Source organism: Vanellus vanellus (assembly GCF_965231255.1).
Source record: "Vanellus vanellus genome assembly, chromosome: 11".
NCBI classification, from domain to species: domain Eukaryota; kingdom Metazoa; phylum Chordata; class Aves; order Charadriiformes; family Charadriidae; genus Vanellus; species Vanellus vanellus.
In genome coordinates, this window is record NC_138916.1 from 14,731,993 (window position 1) to 14,751,467 (window position 19,475).

The 19,475-nt window shown below is 35.9% G+C and overlaps 1 protein-coding gene across 1 annotated transcript in view; it reads left to right on the top strand.

The window, feature by feature from the left end:
- The first annotated feature begins 389 nt into the window (after window positions 1-389).
- EFL1 (elongation factor like GTPase 1) overlaps window positions 390-19,475 on the top strand; it is an 81,142-nt gene continuing 62,056 nt past the window's right edge. The window contains exons 1-11 of the mRNA XM_082489097.1: window positions 390-824; window positions 1,512-1,579; window positions 1,776-1,860; window positions 3,219-3,352; window positions 3,978-4,115; window positions 4,995-5,209; window positions 8,409-8,532; window positions 9,427-9,503; window positions 9,639-9,775; window positions 10,583-10,705; window positions 13,046-13,145. Of these exons, the coding sequence (XP_082345223.1) occupies window positions 734-824; window positions 1,512-1,579; window positions 1,776-1,860; window positions 3,219-3,352; window positions 3,978-4,115; window positions 4,995-5,209; window positions 8,409-8,532; window positions 9,427-9,503; window positions 9,639-9,775; window positions 10,583-10,705; window positions 13,046-13,145 (1,292 nt within the window). The 5' untranslated portion in view covers window positions 390-733. The remainder of the gene's footprint in view (window positions 825-1,511; window positions 1,580-1,775; window positions 1,861-3,218; window positions 3,353-3,977; window positions 4,116-4,994; window positions 5,210-8,408; window positions 8,533-9,426; window positions 9,504-9,638; window positions 9,776-10,582; window positions 10,706-13,045; window positions 13,146-19,475) is intronic.

Below are 19,475 nucleotides of genomic sequence, written 5' to 3' on the forward strand. Positions count from 1 at the left end.
CCGTCGCCTGGCAACGACGGCGTCCTCGCGCTGAGCGGCCTCCGCCGGCTTCCGTCCAACGTCACGCACCGGGGCGGGGCAGGAACGGGTGCGAGCTTCCGGGTACTAGCGGCGCGGCGCCGGGAGGCAGCGACGGTGGGGTATTCCCCTCCCCCTCTCCGTGAGGGGCCGTTTGGCCGCGGGGCGGGGGAGGGGGGGACGGGCGCGCAGCAGGAGGGGGCGCGGGGCCGGCCTCGCGCGAGCACGGGGCGGTGGAGCGGGCGGGGCGGCGCGGCCTCCCCCCCTTCCCCGCCTCGGCCCCGGCCCCGGCCCTGAGGGAACCCCTCGTCCCTCGCGGCGGTTCCCGGTCTGGAAACGTTGGGGGAGGTCGGCGGCCCCGCTCCCGGGGCACCGGTGGCGGCTGTGCGGAGCCGAGGCGTTGGAGGGCCTCGGGTGCGGAGGGCCTCGGCGGCTCTGTGGTCGTACAGAATGGGAAACTGACCAGAAAACTCCGATTCCCCGTTTCCTGTTCACCATAGAAACGTGCCCCGTGGTCTGTATGTTTGTGGTGTCCCACGTGTAGCGCGAATGGTGTCTGAGGAACGCGACAGGCTCCACGTGTCGGGAGGCTTCCTTCACGAGGAGCTCTAACCACAACTTACGTAATTAAAAAAAAAAAAAAAAAAAAAGGCAGTTGTTTCTTAAGTTGCCTTCTAAATAAAACGTTTTGCTCCGTTCACAGAATTAGCGAACCATGGTCCTCACGAGTGTGGGAAAGATGGCTGGCCTCCAGAAGAAGACTTCTGGAATCAGGAATATCTGTATATTAGCACACGTGGATCATGGTAAGAGAGGTGCTTGTGGCTGACAGAAACCTTGTGAGGAAAACTTGTGTGTGTCTGTTAGTCTGAATGATGGTGGTGGGATATTTTGGTGGGTGTTTTAAAGCAGTAGGTTTTCATGGATTTAGCTTCAAACTGGCTTGATTCATCGAAGTAAATTTGCTTTATGCAAATTTCTTTTGTTCTAATGCAGTTTATCTTTTAGCACTTAAGAGAACGTTACACTGTAATAGTTTGGAGTAGTTGAAACTGAGTGTTTTCTACTTTTGTGATGCTGAATGTTGGCATGAATTAAATATATATGTGTGTGTTAGGTAGGCTGTTGTATCTCTATGTTTATTTAATGGAAGAATTTTGTTATGTAGGTGAAAATAATAAATGCTTATTTTAAGACACAAATCTTTTGTCTAATTGCATGACATATTGAGGTTTGTTTTTTTTCAACTGCCTTTCTAATCATGAGAGGTAAGGTTGCATCCATTCTCAAAAACAAAATTGTGTGCACCTAACAGGTAAAGTTGAATAATTGGATTTGTTTTTTTTGAGTTAGTTTGTACCTTCATGGCATTTTAAAGCCTTTATTAATGTTGATATCTCAGAACAGTAGATACTGTCAGGATTCATAATATTGTTGTCTCTTTTTCTGTTGTCTGTATTAATTTAAACTAAGTAGTTTATCTTTCTTTTCAGGCAAAACTACTCTGGCTGACTGTCTAATATCTAGTAACGGAATAATCTCTAGCCGCTTGGCAGGAAAGGTAGAGTTATACTGTCATTTATAACAAAATTCTGGAGTGTATGTGCTGGGGTTGTAAATCAGCCATAACTAAGGAAATTCCATTCCTAGTCTTGCTAAACCTAATTTTCTCGCAGTCACACTCTTTGACAGTTGATAAGTAACTTGTGAAGAGAATTCTACAGATTTATCAGCTCTTCTTTTCTTTTTGTAATCAGCTGAGATATCTAGACAGCAGAGAAGACGAACAGATACGAGGAATAACAATGAAATCTAGTGCAATTTCATTGCACTTTGTGAAAGGTAAGTTGTTGATGCTGGCAAGTATAAGCTTTATATATACTTTTGTTAATTTTCCCTGTCTTTTCATTGTTGCTGTTGACATCTTTTTGTGTGCAACTTTTACTTTTGTGTTTCTCAGTGTTAGGCCATGATTCTCCAAAGACTTGGCATGTATTCAGCTGTTAACCATGATGATCAAGTTCCACCTCATGGTTAGGAAAACCATCTGCAATTGTATCTCTGAGTGGAGGCAATTAGAATTAGAGGCTTTTAACTTTTTATTTTAAATCTAAACCTTCATATTTTGATCTTGTCTTGAAACAATGTCACTGAAAGACAAGATCTTCTTTCAAAAACCAACAAATTTTTAAATGATTTTGTACAGTCTTATCTTTACTATACTTCTACATCAAAGTCCATGTAATTGCTATAAATTGTTTAGAGGGTTTTTTTTAAGTAGGGTAGTTATAGTCTCGTCTTTGTCATAACTCCATCTTCCTCACCAGTCTTAAACTCAGCTAGGTGGATGAAAAACATGAAATACATTATTAACAGGCTTGTGCAGAAAAAAAAATAACTAACAGAAAATCCACCATTATTCTTTCCATTTCATCTACAGCTGATTATAAAAGATAGTTGAAATCGATCATCTTCCAGCTAAGTATTGTAAGCCGTGGCTGGTTTATTGTTGACTCTGAAATGACCTTACTTTTAATGGTTAGAACCTTTTGTGTCTGTTGTTTTTCTGTTGTATTGAATTTCAGACTCTTAATACAACTTCTTAAACAGGAAAGTAATTTGATCTTATTTTGATTATGTCTGATGATAAATGCAGTGACTTCATCAAAAGTTGATTGGAGTCTCTGCTATGCAGATTTTTTGGGGGGGAGTAGTGTACAAAATGTTGAAAGTTTATCCTGTATTGATATCTTGAAGATAGTTTAATAATATGGAGTCAAAAACATGTTTTAAAAAAGTCACAAGGTTGAAATGAGGCATTTTGTCAGAAAAATAAACCCTACACGCTTAATAGTCTCATGATTTATCTTTAAAATGCAGTCCGTACTGCCGTTAATTTGTGTTGTAGATGGCGATCTATTTGTAATGTTACTACAAGCTTGTTCAGGCTTAGGGTTTTTCTTTTTGTTTGGTTGGCTGGTGGGGTTTTGTTTTTAATTTTCTAAAGGTAGTTGGGCATTGAAAGATGAAGATTGGTGTTAAGAGTGAAATTGAAACCAATTAGGCACAAGCCACTAGCATAATGGTTACTGCAGGTTTGGTCCTTAAAAATTAATAATGGCTTAAGCAGTATAACCGGGTGGCTGAAAGAAATATTTTTGAAAACTGTTCTGAAATATTAATTTATTGTTTGATCCTAGGTGATCAGGAGTATCTGATTAATTTAATAGACTCCCCAGGGCACGTGGATTTTTCTTCAGAAGTATCTACTGCTGTCCGACTCTGTGATGGTTGCATCATAGTGGTGGATGCTGTTGAAGGAGTCTGTCCACAGGTGAAATAAAATATATTAAATAGAGAAAGGGGATAGAGAAGACAGACTAAGCAAAGTCTTAAGTGTATTATGTAGAAATAAAAGATGTGCTGTTTTAAGAAGCTTTGTAAAACTTTTATTAAATGACAGTGTACTTGGGGTATGAAAGAGGGTAGTTAGTTTCACAGTTGTGAAAAACTGAGCAACACTGGTGAGTGGGTGTGGTGATGTAGGGTTGAAACAGCGAGTATGCAGTTTTTCAGGTAATGGAATATTTGTATAGAGAAGAAATAAATGTCTTAAGGGAAATAATTTTATATCCTTACATGTGCATTTAGGGTATGGAAAGTGAAAAAATATGCAAGACAACATTGAAATTGCTTTCTTTTGTGGCTTACTTTTCTAAAGAGGTTTCTTTTGTTGTTGTTGTGGGTGTCTTTGCCATGAAGTTCTACCATTCTGAAGAATTCTGTAATAACTAAGCCTATGTACTATGGGAGTCAAATTTCTGGTTTGAATGTCAACCTATCCTTTATTATCTGTTTAATTAAATTTCAAAATTATGTTGTCATTTTCTTTAATGTTCCATCTCTTTTGTGGTATCAGGCTTTCTGTAATGTTTTTTTTTTAACTATTTCTTTAATAGACTCAAGCAGTTCTACGGCAAGCGTGGCTAGAAAATATACGTCCAGTATTGGTGATTAATAAAATCGATCGCTTGATTGTGGAGCTCAAGCTAACCCCTCAGGAAGCATACTTGCACCTTAAGAATATCCTAGAACAGGTATTCGTGCTATAGTGTTATGTTCACACAGCAGATTTTGTTGAGGTTTTTTTCGTCCCCCTTTTCTGCATTCTTGACTTGAGACAGACTGTACTTTTCACTGCCTTATAGCTGGAAGAAATTTAGTGCAGCAGAACCAGTTTTTTCTTTCTTTGCAGGATCAAGCACTATAACATCCAGGCTAATTTTTAACATAGAGATACATTTTATTTCTAGTTGGTTGTGAGGTTCATTCAGAGTGCCCGTGTTAGAGAAGAGAGTATTAAATGCCTCTTGACAGGTCAGCAGGAAGAGTCTTCATTTTCAGAAACAGTATGCTGAATGTTTTGTTCTTCCTGTTATATTGCTTAAACTTCTTTGGAAGCAGGCAAATAATATCTTTAGACTGCTCCTGATATAGGTGGATTTATGTAGGGATAAAGTTAATTCATCTTTTAAGTTGTAAGTTAAGATACCTTCAAACTCCCCCCCCCGGGCTTACTTTTAAGCACTTATCTACATGGTTTCCCTTTGCCCTCCTTTGTTGTTTGTTTGTTGGCAGTAACAAGTTCCTATTTCACCATTCCTTGTTCTGAGAAACAAAGTGTATTATGCCTGATTCGATCCGAATGTGGCTGACTTTGACTTGGAAAGTACACAGGGTTTAAATTGACATGTTAGTCTTGTCAAACTCCTGTTGCCTTCAAATGCACAGGATTAGATACACAAGGTCTGTGTTTTAAATTGCAAAATGAATCACAGGCATGCTATCTTGTTTAAAAAAAAAACAACCAAACCTCTCTCTCTTATATTTTGGAGGGCAGGGGGAATTGCATTTTAATTGCAAGGGTTGTAAAAGAGTGAATGAATCTTAGGGTGTTTTTACATATCCTTCTGTAGATCAATGCAGTCACTGGAGCACTCTTTACATCTAAAGTCCTAGAAGAAAGAGCTGAGAAAGAAACAGAAAGTGAAAGTATTTCAGATACTGCACCAGGAGATCAAATTTATGATTGGAGTGCTGGATTGGAAGATACTGATGATTCACATCTTTATTTTTCACCGGACCATGGAAATGTGGTGTTTGCCAGTGCAATTGATGGCTGGGGTTTTGGGTAAGTCTGGGATTTAGTTACTGACTTTTTTTTTTAATTGATTGCTGCAGTTAAAGTATTTTCAGTTGCTTCACCTTTCTAAAGATGTTTTTTGTATTTTTCTATGATGTGCAACTGTATATAATCAGTTCTAATATATTATTAACACTGGACAGCTGAAAATACTACCAGCTTTGTCAGCTATGTGACAGGGACCCCTGTTTTACTTCCACAGCAGCTGCTGAGTGCAGTAGTGTCCAGCCTAGCCTGGTAAGCTTATTTTATTAATTGCTGACATTTGATAGGCTGTAATAGACTAGGCCAAAAACTACCGCAGTTTCACTTGTTTCACAAGTAGATTGGACCTTCCAGCTACAGGGACAGCGACATTCATAATGAGCATGAGGCAGGCAACTATCATCAGGGCAGCAGTTTCAGCTGTCCGGTTCGGTCCAGTGCAATTCTGCGTCACAGCATTACTGTCATCTGTTTTTTCTGTACCAGACTTGAACTTGTCCTTGAAATCATGCACTTGTGCTCTAGTGTTTATAATCATCAGCCTTAATCTAGCTTTTTTCGAGGTGGATTTCTTATCTCATGTTACTGAAAATCTTTATTTTTCTGTTTCAACAGTTGCTAAAGAAAATTGCAGAGGTGTAAACATAAGAATTTGGGGGTAGAACAATTTCAGAAAATTTTCTGAATTACTGTGTTTGAGTTTCTGATCAATTCTGCTTTTCAGTCCTGTTCTTAGTAGTTTCAAAGGGCAGCAGGCGAGTGTAAAGATTACACGTTCTGGTTGCTAGCCACAAGGTGGAGTCGTTGTCTTCATCACAGAAATATAATTAAAAAGATATACTCAGTAATACAGTGCATGTCTTTAATATTGCAAAACCTTAACAAAAAAAAAAAAGACAAAAACCAGCTCCTGGATTTTTAAGTCAAAGTCAAGCTCTTAAATAAGGGTCCCTGCGTAGCATGCACAACATGCACAAACACAAACATTTCTTATCACTGCAGAGGAAAGGGAAAGGAAAATGGGCTATTTTAGTTTAATTATCTGTCATGAATGATAATAATTTATAAAAAGAAAAATCAAGAGTGTAAGGAAATTGAAAACAAATCCTCAATTTCTGACATGTTCTTTAGCCTAAAAGAGATTTTTTTTCATAAAAGATGTGAATGAGGGGAGACCTTTTAATTTCTGAAGTCTAGAGGGGGTTTTCCGATACCTTTGGTGATCTGCACATTGACACACATCTTATCTGAAGTCCTCCATTCCCATATGTTGCCCACAGTCACTCTTCTGTTTTATGGTGTGCAGGGAAACAGTATTTGATTTCTGTAGGCTTTAGCTTCCCTGACTTATAACTTTTATTTGAAATTCCATTGAAAAAAAGGATTATGGTAGTAAACTATTGTTTTCCGGAGTGTTTGGGATGCAACTGTTACAAACTTGTTTGAGTTTGGAGTCAGAATGTGAACATTTCTTTAGCAGATGTTGAAATGATTTACAGCTATCTCCTCTTTTTGTCCTGTACGAATAAAGATTGGGCATTTTGAAGCTTACTTTTGTGTTGGATACTGACAAAGCCCTGGGAAGGGAATAATGGAAAACAAAAAGCTAAGTTTTTGTTCGAGGGAGTTCAAAGGTGGCCTAGGTTTAGCATTAGTATTCTAAGTATGCTGCCAGGGAATGCTAAACAACAAGAAAAATGCTTCTTAAAGAAAATGATACAGTGGACTACTTTGTTACAATAAGTAGAATTACAAGCTCAAAAGCAATTTAGAAGCTATTTCTTTAGATCAAGCTACTTGATATTTGCAAGTCAATAATCAACTATTAAAACTTATAGGTTACAGAACTACATTTTGATATAAGCATGTGGTCATAAACACCCTATGATCACCTTTGTAATAAGGAAGCAAGCATAGGTGAATGTAATGGTTATTTTTGTAAAAGTGAGACTTCAGATAGTTGTCTTCCTTTCATGACTTCTTTTCCTCTGATAATTTCTCTGCAGATAAAATTTAATTAATGTATTTTTTGAAGCTGAACGAAGATTGTTGGCTTTCTGATACTCCTTTGTTTCTTATGATGAACTGGCGGGCCCTGGTTCTGATAAATCATATAAAGGGGTGGAAAAGGAACATTTTCCTTAATTAGTTTCAAACCATTCGGCAGTGCCAGCCTCATCCAGTGCAATTAATACATATGCTTTTCTCATAATCCTCAAGTGTTGAAAGAATGCCATAAATACATATGCAGGAGCTGCTGGCACAAGAATCTTGAAGGTTCTCACTCTGTTCAGAGTTTGGGGTAGTTTCTGGATAAACATCTCATTTTTTGGTCTTAGTTCAGAACTCATAGCTTATTCTGGCTGACATGGGCAGGCCTTTTTTTAGGTGTGTAGAAATTCTGGATTTCCAAGAACAGATTATCAAATATCATTGTTCTGTAAATAGGATTGTTCTTGTAAACGTATATTTTTGTTTCTGCATGGACAAGGAGCAAATATGTGGTGATTTTTTCTATTACTGCCTACTGAAAATTTTCAGCAAGGAAGTCATAGAATGTTCAGAACTTCCTCCTTAGGTCGTCAGCAGCCTGCTTTTATTAACTCATGGGGACCACTGAACAACACAATTGGCTTTATAACACAATTTTGGCATTACAGCTTTTATATTATTTTCTGGGGTTTACTCATTATTAAAGCAATGATTCAAACAACAAAAAATGCCCTAAGCAGTTAATTTAGAAAAAGAATTACCACCATCTCATGGCTCAAGCGTTGCTCAAAAGAACACTTGATTTTTAACTTGTGCCATTCTGGTCACAGGCCATAGTTAAATGTGTCATGGGATCTTTGAGATTCATCACATAAATATTTAGAACTTTTGTATTATGCTTTTGAGTTTTTACTGGGGGGTAGTACACAAATACATATTTCAAATAAAAAAGTTCAGTCTTGAAGCTGACTTGAAACAAAACAAATCCATACAAATACTGCTGACATTTTTGAGCTGTTATGACTAATTTTTTTTTGCAGGTGTAAATGTTAAGCAATGTGAGCTAAAGTGAAGATGATTGGAAAAATGGGAGTAAAACAAGGGTTTAAGATTTGTGTGAGATTTTCATGTAAGCTGTCCATTGCACAGGCTGATAAGCACATATAAACAGCATTACACTTTTATTAAGATGCATTTTGCTTTCTTTCAGCATTGAGCATTTTGCCAAACTGTACAGCCAAAAGATTGGAATCAAGCCTGCAGTACTTATGAGGACATTATGGGGAGATTATTATCTAAATACAAAAGCAAAGAAGATAATGAAAGGTGATCAGGTAGGGAGGTTGTCAAAAATGTTACCTGGGTTTTGTTTTGTTTCTTTTTTTTTTTTATTCTATTCCTTATAGCGTATTCTGAAAATTGACCTCGGTACCTTTTCACTCAACATCAGTGGAAGTATAAAGTCACTCGGATAGCCTTGCATCAGCCCTTGGAGAAGAGAACATTCCAAAATTGACCGTTCAAAAGCTACATGGAGGAAATCTCATATAACAGTGCTCACAGTTGCTCTTAAATCTCTCTGTTCAATAAATAAGGGACATTGCAACTTCAATGATTAAGCATAGAGTGAAACACGCAAGATGAATGGAGGACTAACAATGTAGAAACGAGAATAGCAAGGGGGGGTCTGTCTTATTTGAAGAGTCCTTCAACAGCTAAGGATTTAGGATATTCACATTTAGCTTATGACTTAGGATTTAGAAAATCTTTTTTGCTTCCATGAAATCCCACTGAATGCTATATCAAAACCGGCCTGAAAACTACACTTTTCTTGCATTAAGAGTTTCCGCCACTGTAAGTTAAGAGAGAAGGGAAGTTCCCCTGTTTTTGTTTAATGATGAGTATTTGTGTTTTCAAAGGTGAGGATTAGCAGTTATAAAAAGGGTGATAACCAGGCTCAAGGTAGACATGTTTCATATTTATCAGGCTCTTTTTCTGAAATCAAAACCCTTGTCCTTCACATTTAAATTTCATGTTTGTTTTGTGCCACACACCATTCTTACAAGACAGACTGTTGAAGTAGTGATCTTGTGTAGAAACAGATAACTCTTTGAATAAAGGTTTTACCTGGTCCTTATGAAAATAGTCAGTTAAAAGTGCAGTCTTAAGCATATTGTAAAAGTGAGGAGTTGCTGGTAACGAGCTGTATGTTTATTATGTTCTACCAGTCAAAAGGAAAGAAACCTTTGTTTGTGCAGTTGGTGCTGGACAACATATGGAGTCTATATGAAGCTGTTATGAAAAGGTGAGATCTATAAAATTTTCATGGAATCTCTTTCCTTGTGCTATGGTGTTTTTTTTAAATACTGAAATAAGAAATGTAGATGCTTGTTATGTATTGCTACTGTGTTTTTTAATCTATTTACCTTTTTACTTACAGAGACAAAGAAAAAATTGAAAAGATAGTCACCTCTTTGGGGTTGAAAATCGGTGCACGGGAGTCACGGCATGCAGACCCCAAAGTTCATCTTAATGCCATTTGTAGCCAGTGGCTACCAATATCTGATGCAGTACTCTGTATCCTTAAGGAAGATAACTTCTTTTTGTTCTATTGGCAGTTCTCAGACTTGAAAGAGTGCTCACATATTTCAAGGAGTTGTTTGGTATGATTTGTTCCTTTTTTTCATGTCTATACCTATGCTAGCTGGACCTATTTTCTCACTTGTAATATTAAGTTACATATCTACAATTAGTCCTGCATTTCTACTAGCTTTGTGCTTTTGCACGCATCCTTTTTTTTAGGAAAATAAATTATGAAACTGGAGGCAGTTTAAAAATACACATTCATTATGTACTTTTATATACAAATTTTAGTGTTTTTCCTGAAAGATGCACCGATCTCCTTCTTATAATAGTATTTTAGGTCTTTTGTTCATAAGCTTCTGTAAGTATCCGGTGTTACATTTTAGGCATATGCATTCTTAATCCAAGATCATCCTTTGCTGTGTAGATGGTCTTCTCATAATATAATATGTATTACATTATAAACTATAGTAGGTATGCACAAATTATTGATGTATAAATACTAATTAGTTCTATAAATCTTGTCCCAGTTGTGCTATTCTTAGTCTCCCAGTTGCACATAGGATGAGCCGCCCCTACTTAACTATCTTTTCTGCCCTGGGATAAATGCTAGAAATTGTTGCTGGCTTGAGAGGGAGCTGTGTGCACTGTAACAGACAGAGCTGGATTGTAGCAATCTGTTGCTGCCGGCAGTTAGTGGATAAGGCTGATTTTAAAGAAACAAACATTGAAAGCATTTCTCTTCCTTTATTTGTATTTGGTAAGGGAATATAAATATATATCCTTAGCAATGTGTTTTAGCCATGGTATGTAATAAACTTCCCAGCCCTCTTGACATCACTGCAGAGAGAGTGGAAAAGCTGATGTGTGTTGGAGCTAGAACGTTTGATTCTTTGCCACCAGAAACTCAGGAACTGAAAAGTGGTGAGTCGGCATTCTCCCATTAATGTGAAGATTGTGTCTATCTTGGTGGTTTTAAAAGTTATCATGTAATTGAGAATTGAATATTTTACTAACTTCTATATTAAAATCATTAATTTTTAGCCAGTAGGGGTTTGAATTTGGGTTTCAATTTTACAAATATATTGATTTAACTAGGACCAGGTCTTGGTAATTTAAAATAAAAAAAAACATTTTCTGTTGAATTTATTGTTAAGCAGTTTGTGTACTGAAAAGGAGTTGGTAAGATATAGCTTAGCTGTTACTACAAGCGCTGTCATTAAGTATTTCTTCGACACTTCCATAGCTCATAACTTGATTTCTTAGTTATTTCATAATATTCCAGAATGATAAAAGATTAGCAAATAAAACCAAGAGCCAAAAGACTTCTAAGGCAATAAATATGTTTTGTTACCCACATGGAGGTACAAAATCCTGATATTTTGAAGTTAGTTTAAGTTTTGCCATTGACTTCATTGAGAACATGATTTCATGTCCAGTTCTGGAAGTGTTTCCAGCTTTAACTGAGAGCTCCCCCTCAAGAAGGGTTTAGTAATATATTCAGACTTTTTTTGTGTTGAATGTTGGGATGTCTATATGCAAAAGTAAGCAAGAGGAAGTCTTGGTGATTATCAATCACCAAGGACTGTGCTATAAAATTGTAATCGGGACTGGGAAGACTACGTTCAATGATTTAACTGTGCTATAGGCAGTAAAAGAACTGTATATAGGCAGTAATGAAAATAAACTTGGTGTACAGGATGCAGGAGAGCTCATAAGATGTTCATATTCCTTTTTCTGTCTTTGAATTATTTATAAACATAACCTCTGTGTTCATGTATGTCCTTCATAAAAATTGTAAAGCCTTGGAAAGGAGAAAAACTTCTGAGTTTGTTTTCTTGAAAGACAGGTGATAACTGTTGAAGCTGAGTTAAGTATTTAGCAGAATTAAAAATCAAAGTTGAAACTGATGATATGGGTGTAATGCTCAGTGGTGACCAAAGTTTGTAATTCGCCATGTGTATGTGGTAATCTTCTCTGTGGCTTAGGAAGTTCTATATAAAATGAAGTGATGTTTTTCCCCCAGAGTTGGCAGACTGAAAAAGAGTGTTCCCAAATGATCTTCTCAGACAGGTTTGTAGGGGACAAATAGGCCTTGTATGTATGATTTTGATCTGCAAACATTCTTTCTGACTGAACAGAATATAACAGAATACCATTTTCTTGTAAGGTAGTAAACTTTCACTGATATTTCAAGAGGTAGTATAGTAAAAATTACAAGAAGATACCATGCTTAAGATAGTAACAGTTAAAAAAAATTCTGAACTTTCTATGTGTAATGAGAGGTGTTTATAGAACTGTGTTTTGAAAAGAGCGTTAAGAAATCTGAAGGGATGAGATACCAAATGTCAATTTAAGATGAGATATGAATGTCAAATTGACAGGATGTTAGGAATTGTTTCCCGGGGGTGAAGCAACTGATATTTTTATCCTTTACTGAATATTTACAAACATTGTATTCTGCAAACAGTATTCAGTACTGTATCAGTATAAGTTAATTAGAATAAATTTACTGCTTCTTGGATCTTACTGCTCTTGGTTATGAAAAGATAGTGTACCTCACATTTAGTGAATGTCTTGCTAATTTTTGGTTGTAGTCTTGCACTTTGTTTGCCTAAGCACTTTACAGTATAGTCTTTTCATACATCAGATAAAGGGGAGAAAAGTAGGAGAAGACTATTTAATTCCGATGTTAAAAGTTTTGAATGGTATTGTGTCTGTTTAGAATTTGATAATGTGTTCCAAGTTGGATGAAAAAAATAGTTTATGGAAACTTCCTAAGTATTGAGTTTTGCGGGGAGCTCTCATTCTTTGAGTTAAGTCATTCTTGCAGTTAAGTTGTTCTGATTCCATGAAGACATGAGCAGGACTTCCTGCTTTAGTTTGAAAGGAGGGAGAATACTTTGTGGTACTGAAAAATAGCTCAGTCTTAATGCTAAGCTGCTCTCTTTCATTCTAATCTAAACCAGCCTATGAACTCAACTTTAAATACCAAAACAATATGTTTAGTTGGAGTGAATGTGGTTTGTTATGAACAGTTCTCTTTTTAAAATTTTGCTCACTTTATTTTATTGTGAAACAGACTTGAGGATATGGGCAGTGTTATCAAATGATTAATTTTCTACATATCCTGTTAATGTCTTTAGCATATTATCCTTTGAAATAGAAAATAAACAGTAATTCCTAGAAAATTCATGGAAAGTCATAGTTCTGTCCACACTGTTGGGAAAAAATTGTGCAAATAACTTTTTTATGTTTGCTCAGCTTTTATGAAATGCAGTAGTGAAGGAACAGCTCCAGTTATTGTCTTTGTTTCCAAAATGTTTGCTGTTGATGCAAAGGCATTACCACACAATAAACCAAGGTAAGAAAATCTAACATTTAACTTTCTGATCTATGTTAGATACTCTTAGGGAAAAAAAGTTATGTTGCAAGTTATTATTATAGACCTGAGAAAATAATTCACGAATTCTTGAGATATAATGAAATCTTATCAGCAAGTAGAGATTTTTCTGAGTAACTTCGAGATGATTTGTTTAGTCATGTTAGTTTTAGAAGATTTAGCAAATTTGTTGTGGAGTAAAAACTGCATTTGTTGGAGAATACGTTTGTCCAAATATATCATCCTAATGCATACATCGTATGCAGTTTCAGGATGCGTAGTTGAAAATGTGATTGAGTAGTAATGCTTTCTTAGTTTTTCAGTAATGTTGTGTTGTCATGATCATAACAGCTTGCGTTTGTACCAAGAAACACTTCCCATCAACTCTGGCATAATAGCTGCATGATCATTCAGTCCATTACAAGTGCAAAATAAAATGGCTTAATTAAAGTCGTCTAAACCTTGAGTAACTTTTTCCAGTGAACTGAAAGGCATTAATGCACTTCAAAAGATTTTCTTCTGGGAGGTTTGGAAGATTTTTTTTCTTACAGCTTTTTGTTTAATGACCGTCTTTTCTTTGAGGGGTAGATTTCATTTCCCTGATGTAGTTAAGCGGACTACTTTTAGCTGAAACCATCTGTTTTTTTACAGAAGAAATGTACTTTTCTGATAAGTTTATAGAAGTGGGGTTCATCTTAACTTTGCATCCCTTTAAGCCTCTGGAGCATTTTCAGTAGTTACCTTCTGTATTAATTGGCCATTTCATGTTTTTCTGGGATTGTCATTGTACAGTGAAGCAATATGGAAAATTATTTCTACTCAATTAGACTGATTGTGACTGTTAAATCTTTGTGCAAAAAAAATGGTACTGTTGCTGTAGTAATATTTGAAAGCTTTACTACTATCTTAGGTTTTTCTCACACTTCCTAGATATACGTAAGTTTTTTCTTATCACTTCTATCTATGAATCTTCCACCAAAAATCTTTCTTGCAATAAGTTTGAATTCGGGGAAAAGATGGATTGCGCTTACGGATTGACCAGACACTAGATGGTGCAGTTTTACTTACTGTCCATAAAGGTATCTGAAACAAGAGTTCTTGCTCGGGTGCTGGTGTAGCACTGCAGTGCCATTCCTGCTTTGTCTGCTTTCCTGGATATATACTGCAGTTACCAGAGAAGACTGCACTGAGGCCATCTCTTTCTAGCCGTTCTGTCACTGACAATGACCTGTTCTTTTATTTGTGGGGAGGATCGAAATTCTTTAATATGGTGGGGATGTAACATGGGGGCAAAGGTGTCTTTTATGTGCAGCAGACACAGAAAGTCTTGGACATATTTTCCAGATTTTAGGCAAAATTTAAAACAAGAAAAACTAGCTACTGCAAGTCCTGTTTTGTGACTACAACTTGGGATTTCAAACAAAAGACACTTTATAAGAGATTCTGACTTTTGCAAGACTAATGGGTAGCTCTTATTTGTTTTCATTCTATGTCATTTGCTTATGAGCTCTTTGCCATATGGATAAACTCTCCTTCCCTGTCTCCTCTGATATTCATCTTACGTTTTTCTTGGTGGGTTTTTTCCTACTCTACTTACTCATCCCCCTTCAGGAAGGAAGCTGTTTTATGTGTGTGATTATATGCCACGTGTTAGACTTTTATTCTTTTAAAAGAGACAAAAAGTTCCCACAATGGACAAAAGAGTATGTTGAAGAAATTTGCCATGTTTTGTGGTTCATAATATGTGTATGACCAGCTCCATAGTTTTTGTTTGGTTGGTTGGGGTTTTTTTGCGAATGATGCATTCAGTACAGAAGCTTATGCATTGTGACTTGCTGGTTGTATTTTCTCCCTAGATAAAAAAATGTGCTGCTTTCAATTTTATTGGTTTTCAGAACACAATTAACATTGCATTTTTGCACTCTGATACATATTGTGTAACAAATCTGTAATTCTGTTCATCAATCTGGTTTGAAAAGCCTCAAGATGTTTACTGAGTTGACTGGAGGATTGCAGTAAGCTGATAGTCCAAGTAATGCAGAGCCGATCCAAAAATCCAAACACATTTTAGATAAATTAGGCTTTCTGAGATAATATTGCAGGAGAGTGAGTACTGGAATTGTTTCTGGGAAACTTGAGGCATATTAGTGATGACTGTAGACAACATGTCCTTTCTCCCTATTTGTTTAGTAAATTGAAAATTGTAGTGTCTTGCTCTGTAGTTTGTGTGAAAAATATTTCTTGCTAGCCTTAATATTAAGTTATTCAATTAGTTACTAATTGAAATCACATGACTGTTTTTCTTTGAGATAACCAGTCATTATCAACACCCTGTAATTTTGCTGATTAGCTATTATTAACAATTTTGTTTTGAAGTGACAGTTGGATTCCATTTTTTGAAAAATAGCTATATTAGCTAAATGTGTGATTCTTGATCATTTTTTTTTTTAATTCTTAAGATTCTACAGGTAAGCAGCTCTTGAAGAAATTGGAAAAATTTTTGAAAAAAAAGAAGTGTGTTTTAAAAGCTCAGCATTGTGTAAGTGTGGTTCCTAAGCACATGTTTTGAATTATATTGGCCACTGTATGCTGTTTACAGTTACACAGTGAAGAATGTGCTTAACAGAATTGAGCAATGATTGTGTGGAGTGTGTAAGATCCAATATTTAAATTGGCATTCCATGAGGATGCTCCATAAGAATGGCTGAACATAGGGAAGAACAATGAATTTGTACACTATGTCGATTGACAGTGATTTCTTGATTATTTTTTTTACCTTTTTAAGAACATTAATACATGTTATGTGTTCCACTTATGTAGTAATTTTGAGGAGCCATAACTGTGTTCTTATGTGTTCTGATGTTTGACTGCTGGATCTATCTGATGGGTGATTTGCATCCTTTAGAGGGGGTGGGGGAGGGAGTATTTTCAAGCATGTTAAAGCATGTAAAAAATCTGAGATTTTTCTCTAGTGTGGTTTTTCGTTTGTTTGTTTCGGGTGGGTTTTTCGGCAAGACTTACGCTATTCTACTTCTAGAGGAAAAAAAAAGTAGTTCCATGCTACAGTCTTGTCTTTCCTTTTGTAAGGTAGTATTGGGTACTGTTACCTTTTTGTAAATTTCGTAGGAGCTGCAAATTTTTACAGTTTGCCTTATTTCTTCCATCTGCTTGTAATACCTTTTAAGCATAGGTTGGGAAAAGCAAAAAGCTCTTCTAAGTCCAGGGTGTACATTAAATGATAATGAAGGTTGGATTTTTAATTAAAATAACCTCCTTTGAGACTGCTGTTGGCAACTAATATCTCCTAGAAGGTGACTTTAAATATTAGTAGATTCTATACCAAAACTGCTATGTTTTTGCTTTTACTGTTTAAATAACAAAGTTTGTCAGCTGTTACAACACTAGAATACACAGGAAAATAATTGTGGTCAGGTTACAACAGGTTGGCAGCTTAGATTTGTCTTTCTTTGGAAAGATTTGCAATTTGACTTTTATATGGTACCAGTAAGTCGCTGAGTTTTTATCAGGTTTTCTAAAGAAACAAGAATTGAGCAAATATGATTTGTCTTCCAGTTTCTTCTGTCTGAACTTCTGAAATTATTTGCTACAAATCAGACAAAGGTGTAATTTTTCTGAAAATTAGTGGTTGGGCAGAGTAGACAAACAAATTAGGACCCCTGATAAGAGAGTGTAAGTGTGATCTCCTTCACTTCAGGTATTAAAATATCTAAAACCAAACCCAGTAGGAAATAGAGCCGTATTGGCTTCTTTTGGAGCTACTTGCTTTAAGTAGTGAGACCATGGTTATTCGATGATGCCTGTGGTTATTTATTCTTAAGTATTGCTGTGTGGAGAATTAGGTGTTCGTTCAGCAAATGCTGTTTCTTTCTCTCCTTTCTACTTGTGTTTTACATTGAACTGCAGTCTAAAAGAGTGGTAGAGTGTAGGTGTAGAAATAAAAGCAGAGCTTGGCATTTAGCTATAGAGTATAAATGTTTTCAGAATTCTGTCTTTATCTAACCCAGTATAAAAGAGAAATACTTAGTAATTAGTTATGATTGCATTCAAGTAATTTTAGCTGCTGCTATGTGTATTTATTATAAAATGCTGAGAAAATGTAAATTGGATATCACGTTTTTTATTAAATCCTCTAGTAACTTTGTGGAGCTTTATGTGTAAATGTCACAGTGATGTGATGCAATGTCAGCAATGGGAGGGAAACCATTTACGTTACTTCAAGTCCATTGTTCTTACAATTCTGCTGAATTATATAAATAGAGTACACTAAAGAAATTCCATTTCTACTTTTCAGTGGTAATAAAGAAGAGTCTATTGATCACATAACGTGATATACTAAAATTATATTTCATGAATGCACTAGGGGATATAAAATCTATAATACCTTTACTGTTTTCCTCCAGATAGTATGAAAGGCATTTCTTTCTCCTCAGTCAGCTTGAAATTGGGAATATTTTTTTTCTTAGGTGTCACCATGAAGTAGGCACTTTCCCATACAATTCTGCATGAAATTACGATGATAATTGTTTCTTTGTTTTATGGTACAGCTTGTTTGCATGTCCTAAACCAACAGATTGTAGTGTACTTCATCTGTTTCCTTTCTAATGTTTCCTAAAAACTGTATTGGAAAAAATGTAAATCCTGTGATTTTTGTCCAACCTTCAGCTAAAAAGACATTACATTGTATTGATGAAAATAAGAGAATGTTTATGAAGCTCTGTAAGAAATTACTATTTTCTTGCAAGTAAATGAATTTTTATGTTTAAATGCAATATGACTTTCAGTGACTTCATTGTGATCTGAACCCATCATCTTCAGTTTGCATTAATAGTTGTTCTAAATTGTAGTTAGTGCATTAGAAATGAATATGGCATGAATCATCTGAACAGCCTGTCAGATTTACAGGTTATCATCTGAAGATGGCACTCAGTTACATAATTAATAGAGTAATACATAGTTTTTAAAAGTAAAAACCCTACTTGTGGTTATTGTGAAATAAATTTCATTGTAGCAGTATATATTTGAATCAGCTAAGACCTTTGGAACTGATCTAAGACAGGAATATGTAGTAATGGATGAAATTGGAATCTCTGGACATAATTTAGTTTGTGTAATTGTAAGCTTAAGAGAAAAGCTTGTAACATTCTGGAAGAGTTTAGTTTCAAGTTTCTTCTTTCTTTATTGCACATTTAGTATGTGAGATAAATCAAAGGTCGGTCACAAGTGTTTTTCAAGGCAGTGTATGATAGCTTGATATTGATATCTTAGTTTTATTACATATTTCAGTATGAATGATGATTACTATATGATATAATGTGAAACAGTTATCAAGTATTCCCCTTTGCAGGAGCCCTGTAAGATTGTTGTAATGAAATTTTATGTAAATTCTGATTTGGACAATTTTCAGTTGTTCATTTTGTGTCTACACATTTATTTCTACTGGGAATTGCCTAGCACTTTCAGTTGCAGTAGAAAAGGTATGAAATAACCTTAGTAGGTGCACAGAAGTTTGTGAGTGGAAATAGTTCTATAGACATTAAGCAGTTTAATCCAGAAATTAATGAAATTCAGAACGATTCGGAAGACCACTGGACATACTGTGTGCTGAATTATAGCAAACAAGCTGCACTTGAGAGAGCTGTCCGTAAGGGTGCTGTTGTCAGAAGTCTTTGAGTGGTGGGCAGAACAACAGCCAATGATTTAACTAGAATTTAATTTTGAAGAGTAGCGTAGTGAAAAGTAATCCAGAAGATTCTCTATAAATTACTCGGATTTAAAGATGTTAACAGAAATTAACCCCTTAGTTTCATGAAGTCAAGCATGTGTCCATGAACTCATGGAATTTAAACCAGTAAAAACTGTATGGAGAGAAAGTATTCTCAGCCACTTCAAAAACATTGTTCATGGCATGGGATATGCATCACAGATACTTGATGGTAGTATCAATATTTTGGAAATCAGTTGGTGTTCTGACTGTGATGTTTCCTTTTTGAAATGGTCGGAAAGTGAAAAGGTTAAAAAAATAAACATAGCACTTTATTTAATAATCAGAGGCCAGTTTATGTTTGGGTTCTTTGTTTTGATTATTCACTATGAATTTTTGAAATGTTTTGGAATGAAGTGAAATGTCTCTTTGATAACATGGAAAGGTAGAAAACCTATCATAATCAGAGGATGTTTTGCATCAAGAAGTTTAGTTGTTGTTCAGTTTGAACTAAATGAGTTACCCCGGGGAATGTGGAAATAAAGAAGTCGGCAGTAGCTTGCTTGCATTACCTGAAATCTGATGCATTT